The 11356-nt window shown below is 42.8% G+C and overlaps 1 protein-coding gene and 1 pseudogene across 1 annotated transcript; both read right to left on the bottom strand.

The window, feature by feature from the left end:
- Nucleotides 1–2462: 2462 nt before the first annotated feature.
- Nucleotides 2463–3707, bottom strand: LOC137245968 (E3 ubiquitin-protein ligase TRIP12-like). Its single transcript, XM_067777133.1, has one exon. The coding sequence runs from the start codon at nucleotides 3705–3707 to the stop codon at nucleotides 2478–2480; it is 1230 nt and encodes a 409-aa protein (XP_067633234.1). The 3' UTR covers nucleotides 2463–2477.
- A 63-nt stretch (nucleotides 3708–3770) lies between these two features.
- LOC137245967 (SWI/SNF complex subunit SMARCC2 pseudogene) lies at nucleotides 3771–5690 on the bottom strand (annotated as a pseudogene).
- Nucleotides 5691–11356: the final 5666 nt, after the last annotated feature.

Genomic DNA, 11356 nt, shown 5'->3' with positions numbered 1-11356 from the left:
AAGTACGCTTCTAGTCCGGTTTAATTGATGGCCTTTAGCAAATGGCACGGTTCCCGAAGGGTATTTGGCTCCGGTACCGATTTTTCGAAAACGGGTTCTTCGGTACCCGTTTGCATCATTTTATGCATCCCTAATATAATGTAGATTTAAAACTCGGCATGTATGTACATACGTTGGTATAAGTATATGGGCAGTCAGTGCCCGTACTTTACCGCATTGGTAGTTTGACATACCTTTTTGGCCCATTTTTCATTTTCTACTACTACCGCTACCAAAACCTAGATTCTACCAATATTTCAGTATTTTCGCACTGAAAACGTATACTGTATACTGCGATAGTTTTTTTTTTTTTTGTTTTTTTTTGTGTGAATAATTTGAAGGAAAATAAAAAGTTTTACGTAAACGATAGCAAGCTGACCTTGGTTATTTGGCGGCAGTAATTTTGGTACCTTGGAAAATGGTTGTGGTAGGTAGACGTTTTGGGATGTGATTTATTTGTGATTTGTTTGTTTTACGATAAATTGGGAATTTTTTGGTACCAATATAAACCGTAGTTATCGTTTTCACGAAACTTCTACTACCATTTTCAGTGCCCCAACATTTTGCCTTTACAAAAGTCCATGCACTGGTAGATATTTACCAGCCGCAAAGACAAAAAAAATTGTGCACATTCATACACACCCGTGTATAGAATGTAAATTTCTCAGAATTGAAACAAACGGGACTAATCGAAAGAATTTTTCCGTTGTTTCATTATTTTTACTACGGCGCGTGGCCGTAGTACAATCGCTTGCTAATTTTTTAATTGAGTAGACGTGTTCCTGCTGTGGTGTAAATTTATCTCGCTTTCCGATCACACCAGTGTGATATTTGCGATATCTTTCAAGGTAAAACCTTTTGACAAGAGATTTCTTCGTTTATTTAATCACAGATCCGAAATTTGAGGATGCCTGAGCTACCGTGTTGGGTTGCTCGAAGTCGATACGCTGTAAAAATGGGCCAAAAACATGGCATAAGAAAACCAATTGTGGTTCAGTGCGTGCGCAAGGTTTCAGCTTCTCAGCGATATATTTTGTCATTGACGCTAACTTAAAGCCACCCATGTGATGGAAAATAGAATGCCCTACAGCCAATATTAGCGCACAAGTTTTTGTCAATCATTGATTCGCATACAGTCTTAAAATTCGAAAGCCGAAAAACGGTAAGTCCATTTAATCATTTTGGGCGCATTTAGCGCTTCTTGTGTAAGATTTATTGGGGCTTTCCAAGCGGCCATCAAATGTGGTACCAACGGATAATCGATCCTAAATGGTGCAGCTAACGAATATTGCTGATACTTCTGATTTTCATATTGCGACATTCCACTCAGATTACCAATGCAAATATCTGCCAACCAAACTGCATTTACAATCGGTATATTCCACTCTTTGGCAGCGGTGTATTTATCACCTTCGGGTTTTTTACAAATCAAAACTGTATTATGCTTCGATAAGTATGATGTGTATATGGCACCACATTCTTCTACCATTTGCTGTATGCGAAAGCTTTCTTCACCTTCAAATCCATGTGTTGAAATTATGTGTTTATCTAGAGGCTTCTGATATCCAAATTGACTGGGAAACGGTAGATGAAGTGCTTGCCATGGCGGCAGTAATTGTTTCTTAAAGCAAATATCACTCAACCAAGATGCTGTTATGCAACGTTTGGAGTCGCGCAATGCTTGCATCACCACCCCATGACGTTGCGTACGACAGAGCACATGTGTAACGCGTTGACAATAAACGCGTTCAATATCACCACCAAATTGCCGTATCGTCTCCATCCAAATTGGCAATTCATTTGCATCGGTTTCATCATACTCCACAATATAAATGTACAGCCAACAAGGAAAAGGTCAGGTGGTAATTTTAAATTCGGATTGTGTCCGTAGAATTGCGGACGCGGTGGCAGCGGCATATTGGGGCGGCCTTGTATGAATCCAGCCTGTGTCATGACACCTTGAGGCGATTGTGTAGATTGAGGCTGGGGAACTTGTGCCACCGCAATTTGCCGCCGATCAGAGAGTTTATTTTATAGTAATTACATGGGTGAGATAGGATAACAAGTCTGCGTCATTACAGAACATTCGTCGCAAAACTTGGATATACCTGTTTATATATGTATATGTATGTATGATGGGATTTTACTTGTGCGTTAATCTAGCAATTTTAATGTTAATCGCACTGACTGTTTTATTTTAATTTTATATTCAAAATAATATTATTCGGTTAAATTAATTTCATAATGAATTCAGTAATTAAGGATATATTAAAGATATAGTATATGTCTGTATTTATACATATTTGACACCTCCTTCAAATTTCTCAATTGCTCGCTAAATAAATTTTTATGCATCTGAAGATGTGTGTATCATTCGTTATGCCAATTATAAGCACTTAGTTCTTTTTAATAAATTTTGTTGCTATACATTGCAATATTTATGATAAATGGAACGACATGCTGCCTTCATTCGCGGCAACTTTAAGCTTTTCTCGCATCACTTCCTGACTTGAATAATCAGGCAATTTTAAATAATTTACACATGTCATCACTGATGGTAAATATTCGTTTGGATTTTGATTACCATCAAGTGTTTTGCGCACAATTGTTAGCTGTGGTGTTAAAGACTTAAAACCTCCAGTCGGTAGTCGGGGTGAGCCGGTCACAAATTGTAAAAAAAGACGCTGCTCGTCACGATTATATGAAGAGAGGATATCATATAGATATTGTATCGCCTGGGAATCTTGGGTAAACCCATGGTCAGTACGGCAACAGTCTTGAAGCATTTTAACGTCCCATCGTTGGTAGTTGCAAGCACCAGAACCACAAAAAACATTTTCCGACTCTTCAGGATAAAACATACGCAGACGTTGTGTCGGGAAAACCGAGTCAAATCCTTCTCGTAGCGCCTCAAATTGTTTCTGCACGCCTTCAACAAGGAACCAATACGTCACCAATGAGATGTACTGATGTAGATTGTGAATTGTTACTGGCGTATCACGACCACCACGGCATAGTTCTATATTTGCATAGCCTGGTAAAACGAAATCCAATCCAAGATCAGCTATGGGGCATCCATCCAAATCCAGCGATTCAATCTTTTCAGTCTTTTCCATTGCATCAAGTTTCGATTCGTTTAATATTTGATCGCGTTCAAGTACCACGTCCTGTAATCTTACCAATGTACTTTGCACTTCGGGTGCGACACGTGCCAAATCGGCTAAACCAACTGAATATTCTTCATTCAATAGCCAGCGGTAGAACGGTATTGAGAATGGTAGATCCAACATTCGACTATCCATAACAGCCTTAGCCATAAATTTTCCAAGGAATTTGAATTTTGCTTTGGCTTTTGATACTTGCGGCAATTTGGATGACTTGCCCAATGGCATGGGAAAGAGTCCGTGTGGAGTATTTACATATGCCATGGATGTGCTGGTCGTTATTGTCGCCACAGATGATACAATATCGCTAATTTCAGGTGGTGATCTATCACCTCTTTCGCGTGGCAGCTGTTGTGATAGTTGGGACTGATTTTGCTGGGTCTCGTGTTCCATTATCATGTTTAAAGCACTATCATTAGGAGATGAAGTGATACCCACTTGATCCATATTTAATTGGCGCTGCTGATATTGCAGCTGTTGCTGATGATTGTGATGCAATATCATACCAGACTGTGGGGCATTACCAGCGACTACAACTTGATGTTGTATTATTTGCTGGGGATGCTGTTATTGTTGAAGCGACTGTTCTGGTACTGGGGTGCCACCTGCTGCTACGACCATCGTCTGTTGCTGTTGTTGTATTTGTATTGCCCCACCATTGCTGTTACCCAAGCGACTATTCAACATGTTGGCCAGTGCAGTTTTTGTTTTCATATTCATTTGCTGTTGTTGAGTTTGTTGCAATACGCCCTGTTGTTGTGGATTATTGATTTGCTGCTGTGGCAGCTGTTGCTGCTGTTGTGGTGTTGGTTTGTCACCTTCAACAGAACCTTCTTTACCATCTTTAATTACTTTCGGCTTGTCTAAGTCAAGCAAAGTTTTGGCTGCAGATGGCTGTTGCGTCTTTTGGGGATTCAACGATTGCAAACCAGATGGTGTATCTGATAATATATGAAAATGTGAAGTGGGAGGTGGACCCATTGGTGTTGGACGTAATTCTGCATCGATTTGGTAATTTATAAGACCCCATTGTTCCAGGAATGCATGTACACGCATTATAGCGCATACATCACCAGCTAGGTTTCTGCGACAGGCGGTGCTGGTTAAGTATTCAGTTGGATTTAATCTGTAAGTATCAATCATAAAATTACGATAAGCCATATAAATTTCAGGAGTTTTTGATTTATTTTTGCCATTAAAAAATTCCGACATGGCACGTTTTTCAATAATATGGATAGAGTTGTAGTCAAACCAAGCCGAATATGAGGGTACAATAATGTGATGGGTTTGCTCGGTAACATTGTCTTCCATATCCTCTTTGGCAGAGGAAGAGAACTCTTGAGTATTACTGTTGTCACTAGTTTTACCAGTTTGTGAATTTTCACCATCGCCAGTGGAAAGCGCCGGAGCCGCGCTACCGCCTGTCATTTCATCATCTAAATCTGTCATAGTGCCACTTTTAATGGGTATCATATCATTGTCAGCACGTGATTTTCCTCCTGGTGCTGGACTAGCAGTTGACTGCATGGGCGCTGATTTTACAACCTCTTGAACATTCGGTTCTGCTGGTGGATCATCCATGTCACGTGTCAAATCTTCATCGTCATCTTCGTTACGCAATTTTTTATGCAATACGGCTGGCGAACGCTTACGTTTGCCAGGTTTCGAAGTGTTTGGTGATGGTGAACGACGTCGCTTTTGTTTACCTGTCGTAGTACCACTTACACCAGAAGAAACGCGTTTCTTTTCATCCGTTCCAAATGACATCATATCATCAACAGACATACGATGTTTATGTGTTTTCTTTTTGCCCATTTCATCGACTTCGTAATCCTCTTCGACCATCCATTCATTATATTGCTCCAAATCCAAAACCCAAGATGCCGAAACAAGCCAACGTTCTCCAGTTGAGTCTGGATTTTCGGGGACGAATTCGGGTAAATCAAAAGTATTTACTGCCCAAGAGTCGTATGATTCAGGAAAATAATACCAATGCAACATTACATGATTTCCGCGCTTAAGAACTGGTCGTGCATATTCATCTGGATGAGGATCAACCACCGGATATATAATGTGAGTAGCTTCATCCTCATCGAATACGATTTCTACACGTCTGGTAATTAGTATATCACGTAATCGTTGTGCTAAATCTTTGCTTACTTCTGGTCTGATGTAAATATAATGTATACGATGAAGATTTGCCTCAACCAACGCTTGTTCAATGTCAATCACCAATTGGATATTTGGATCTTTACGTGGTGGATTTTTACCAACGGAAAAATCAAATTTTTTTTCGCGTTGCTCGGCACGAAATCTAAACATTGTGCTGAAGATGATACATAGGCCACCGCCAGGCTTGAAATCCATAAATAAACGCATCGGGATTCGCGTTGCCGGCGGCTCCTGAGCATTTTTGCCCAACTTAGCCTCCACATATTGCAACAATTGTATTAATAATTGTGCCAACGATTCTTTGGTTAAGTGCATCTGCGTTCTGTGGCAGACCCTGAGTCTGCGTTAGGGTTCTGGTGTCCTCGCTCGGGGTGAGTGAGTGAAATGGGGTTTGGTTGTGAAAATTAAAAATAAGTGTTTTGTGGCAGATGGGGATCTGCATTAGGGTGGTTGATTGGCCTCGGTGGGCGAGCGCTGGGTTTTGAAATTTTGAAAATTTTAAAAGGATTATGGGCCGAGTGCCTTTGCTTTCTGTGGCAGACCGAGGGTCTGCGTAAAGGCTTTTCTGGTATACTCGTTCTGGAATAACGAGTAAGTGGGATGGTTTTTTTTGAAATGAAAAAATAGAATTTTTTTTTTTTTTTGAACGGAGGGATGTGGAGGAACGGGGGGGATTGTTAAGCGAAGCTTTTGGTCCTCGCACAATCTATCTCCGTGGGAAGAAGGATCAGTTTGACCAAAGGTCGTCTGACTTGACCCTTCTCGGTTATGAGGTCGACTACACGTACTCGGTTATCTTCGCCGGGGTGTACGTTGACGACTCTGCCTAACCTCCATTCGTTGGGAGATAAGTTGTCCTCTTTGATGACAACTAGATCATCCACTTTAAGATTTTGCTTTGACTGTTTCCACTTCACTCGTTTTTGAAGTTCGGAAAGGTATTCAGTTTTCCAACGAAGGCAGAAGGTTTGATGGAGGGCCTTGAGCTTCTGCCATCTGTTTATTATGGAGGCCGGGCTTTCGTTCACATCCGGTTCTGGCGGCGCCAGAAGATGGCTGCCCGTTAGGAAATGTCCTGGGGTTAGTGGTTCCAGGTCCGTTGGGTCATTCGACCCCGGACTGAGAGGGCGCGAGTTGAGGCACGCCTCAATCCGGCACAAAAGTGTTTGGAACTCCTCCATAGTATATTTGTGGGGAGAAGCGATCTTTTTGAAGTGGCTTTTGAAGCTCTTCACTCCCGCTTCCCACAAGCCGCCCATATGTGGAGCGCCAGCGGGAATAAAATGCCAAGTTAATGCTTGATGGCTATACTTGGAGACTGTTTTGTCTCGGCTTTCTGCCAGGAAGGCTTTGAATTCCGATCGTAGCGATCTGGAAGCTCCGACAAAGTTCGTACCATTGTCGGAGTAGATGTTCTTCGGACATCCTCTTCTCGCGATAAAACGCGAAAAGGCCGCGAGGAAGCCTGGGGTACTAAGGTCACTAGTGGCTTCTAAATGGATGGCCTTAGTGGAAAAGCAGACAAAAAGGCATACGTAGCCTTTTGACAGTCGACATCCCCTACCGCGGTAGCTTTTGATGTCGAAAGGCCCTGCAAAGTCTACCCCGGTATTGGTGAACGCGCGGGTAAAAGTAGTCCGTTCGCAGGGAAGGGTCCCCATAAGTTGGGACTGTACCTGCTTTCGGTGAATAATGCAGGTTTTGCACTTGTGGATGATGGCTCTGATCATGGTCTTGACATTCGGTATCCAGTATTGGGTTCGGATAAGACGGAGCATGAGCTGGTTCTCGCCATGAAGGGAGTCATGATGAGCCATCATAACTGTAAGGCGAGACAGCCTACAATTGTACGGCAAGATGATCGGATGACGCTCATTGTATGACATGTCCTTTGAAGCCCCTAGCCGCCCCCCTGTTCTAATAATATCATCTTTGTCGATGTATGGGTTGAGTGAAAGGATTTCACTCTTCCGATCAATAGGTTCCCTATTTTTTAATTTTAAATATTCTGTACCGTAAAATTGTTTCTGGCAGACTCGTATTAATGCTTGAGTCGTTGCCTTAATCTCATCGGCTGAGATTATGCACGACTTTTCTTGGAACACTGCTTTAGTTTTAGGATGCGTTCTTTTATAGAATCTCCTAACATAGGATAGAACCTTCAAAGCCCTGGGTAAATGTGAAAAACGGTCGAGAATATCTCCCTGATCTACCCTTGTCGTGGCATATGTTTGTGCCCTCTTCTCCTCAACGGACGTTTTGTATTCGGTCTCTTGTGCTGGCCAGTGGGAATTGTCTTCTTGCAGCCAAGAAGGTCCCTGCCACCACAACGAATTGTTGACCAACTCTGATGCAAGTAGTCCTCTGCTTCCTAGATCCGCTGGATTAGATTCCGAGTCCACGTGAAGCCAGTCCTTTCTACCGACCATATCGATGATCTTAGTGATTCGGTGTGCGACGAAGGTTGACCAGGAACAGGGCGGCTTTCTTATCCAAGCGAGTACGATGGTTGAATCCGTCCAGAGGTGAACTTTTGCTGGCCCCAAATGAATGTTTCTGAATATTGATTCCATGATCTCTGCAAGCAGCACGGCGCCGCATAGTTCTAAACGTGGTAGCGAGATGGTTTTCACTGGAGCTACTCTGGTTTTCGCTAAAAGTAAGTGTATGAAAACCTGATCGTTTCTTTTCACGCGCATGTATATCGCTGCCGCATATGCTTTCTCGGAGGCGTCACAGAAGCCGTGGATTTCTATGTCGTCTTCCGGTGAAAAATTTACCCACCGCGGTATCCGTATGTTATCTATTTCGCCATAGTGTTGGGTGAAGGTTTTCCACCGTACTAATGTATTTGGTGAGACAGGCTCCTCCCATCCGGTGCCTTCTAACCAAATATTCTGCATTAATATTTTTGCTACTATGACCATTGGTGCAAGCCAGCCTAAAGGGTCGAAAAGTTTGGCTATCGCGGATAGGATTGCGCGTTTGGTGATGTTCTCGCCCTCCTCTAAAACTCCTGCGGTGAAGTAAAACATGTCTGAATGCGCGTTCCATCGTATTCCGAGTGCCTTCACCGAGCTAGCCTCTTCAAACGCTAGGAAGTCCTCACTGAGCAAATCCGTTTTGGGGATGTCCTGAAGGACTTCCTCACAATTGGATGTCCACTTGCGCAATGGAAAACCAGCTGAGTGTAATGCTTCGCGAATCTCGTTCCTTGCTTTGACAGTTGACGCTATTGTGTGCCCTCCAGATAAAACGTCGTCGACATACATACTTTCGCGTAGTATACCCGATGCTATTGGGTGGGTATTTTCTACATCATCAGCCAATTGTAGAAGTGACCGTATCGCGAGGTAGGGGGCGCAGTTTACACCAAAGGTGACAGTCTTTAGTTCGTAAAGACTGATGGGTTCGTTGGGGGATGTTCGATGGACAATCCGTTGAAATTTGGTGTGATTTTCGTTCACCCAAATTTGCCTATACATCTTTTCGATGTCGCTATTAAAGACGAAGCGATACAGTCGCCAACGTAAAATTAAAATAGGCAAGTCTGCTTGGAGCACTGGACCTGGGTGGAGTATGTCGTTTAGACTAATTCCATTTGCTGTCGGACTTGACGCGTTGAAGACGACGCGCACCTTGGTAGTGGTACTTTCCGCCTTTACAACGGCGTGGTGGGGCAGGAAATAATTATCCGAATCGTCGGATGGTACATTATTTTTAATTTTTCTCATATGTCCAAGCGTTTCGTATTCGGATAACACCCGAACATACTCTTTCCCTAACTCTTGGTTTTTCAGTAATCGCCCCTCATTTCTGAAGAATTGTGAACATGCGCGCTTTAGAGACGGTCCTAATGCAATCTTCTCAGGGTAATCCTGCCTGAATGGTAGCGAGACTGTATATCTTCCACTTTCATCACGTTTTGTTGTGTCCTTAAATAATTGTTCACAATAACTTTCTTCTTCATTAAGCATTTTGTTTTTGGGAACATTTTCTACCTCCCAGAAAGCTTTTAATTGGTTGTCCAACGCAACCTCGTTGTAGAATGACATGATGCTCTTCGTTGGACTCGGTGCTTCGATGCGACCGGTTAGTATCCAACCGAACACTGTCTCTTGGGCCAAAAGTGTATTTAGTACATTCTTTTTCAGACCACTCAGTATAATTTGGGGATATATGTCTCCTCCAAGTATGAGGTCTACATCTTCGTTGATGTAGAACCTCTTGTCTGCCAAAACCAAGTCTGGGAATGCCTGCATAGTCATGACGTTGATATGGCAGGATGGAAGATTCCCAGTGAGTTTGGCTAGGACTAGAACGGGTGTAGTCAGGCTGAAGCAGGCATCCACTGGTGAACGTAATTCAATTTTGGATGCTTCTTTCACCTGGGCTGACACCGAATTTGTGATGCCTGAAACTTGGGCATGCATTTTTCTCGCTGGCAAATTGATTCTGCGTTTCAGTCTTTCAGTTATAAAGGAACATTCAGACCCTGAATCAATTAATGGCCGTGCGGAGAAGTCGGTACCATTATGGCGAATGTGTACGCGAGCAGTTCCTAATAGCACGCCTGTGCTGGAATTGGCATGACAGGATTTTACATTCTGGTTCGCAGATTGTCGCGCCTGTGCCGAAGTTGTTGGGCTATTATCCGCATCTTTGAAAGGATTGCGTACAGCCGTGTGCTGAGATGTATCCGCATGCAGGAGCGTGTGGTGACGAGAGTGGCATTTGGAACAGTTGTAGGAACTGGTGCACTTCGTCACGGTGTGTCCTGGGGATAAGCAATTCAGGCAGCCACTTGTGGATTTTATAAATTTAATCCTTTCTACTGGGGTTAAGTCGCAGAAGCGTGAACAGTTGCGTAATCTGTGCTCCGTAGATTTGCACATTTTACAAATTGATTTTATTGTTTGCTTGGATACTTTCGTTTGAAAAGCACCAAGTCTTTTCGTAGGGGTTTCCGTTGATTGTCGCGACGCGTTTGGTTTTTGCACTTTCGAAGTGGTATGCCCTGTAAAACCAGACACTGTTTCAAGTGTCTGAAACCGATTAGACAGGAATTTATCCATATCCTCCCACTTGGATATGTCCATTTTATGGTCTATACTTTGCTCCCAAAGAGCCAGCGTGCTCTCTGGTAACTTGGTTGAGCATAGATAGGTCAGGATTGCATCCCAATTGGAAGTGTCAATTTTGTGGCATTTGAGGGACGAAATACAATTATTTATATCATTTTGCAGCTTTTTTATTGAACTGCCACACTCACTTTCTACCTTTTTTAAGTTAAATAAAATTTGCAGTTGTGTGTTAACTAAGATACGTTTGTTTTCGTATCTTTCACACAAGTTTTTCCAGGCCATCTCGAAACCTTCATTTGTGAGGGGGCATTTTTTAACGATTTCTTTTGCTTCGCCCTGCGTTTTGTTGTTGAGATGGAATAACTTTTCCACCCCTTTCAAGCTGGAATTGTTTATATAAATTGCCGTGAAAAGATCGCGAAAAGTTGGCCAAGACAGATAATCCCCTTTAAAAACTTCCGTGTCGCAAGCAGGGAGGCGAATTTTATGCCCATGAGGTTCTTGCTCAGGGTTGACGTTCTTTTCATCCTTCTTGTATTTTTCTGCCTCAGCAGATATAGACGCTGAACATCGCACGTAGATTGCGTATGCTGCCTTTTGCTTCTTTCTGATCGCCATAACGTCATCCGCTGACACCTCATCAGATCCCAATAGCGAATCAAACGCAGACTTTACCTTCTTCCACAAGAGCCGCAACTCTTCCTGCTGTATTGCAAGGGTGTGTTTGCTATGGTCGCTCTCCGGAATAAGGCTGTAATCTTTATCAAACTCTGCGATTGATTCTGCTAAACGGATGTAGGTTTCCATTGTTTTATTTACGTTTATTAACGAGAAAATTGCCGATTATAGAAATGGAACTCTTCAGAGTTCAAATGCCTGCCCAGCCCTAAATAAAAA

Source organism: Eurosta solidaginis, chromosome 3, assembly GCF_040869045.1.
Source record: "Eurosta solidaginis isolate ZX-2024a chromosome 3, ASM4086904v1, whole genome shotgun sequence".
NCBI lineage: Eukaryota > Metazoa > Arthropoda > Insecta > Diptera > Tephritidae > Eurosta > Eurosta solidaginis.
This window is presented reverse-complemented; position numbering and strand designations above follow the sequence as displayed.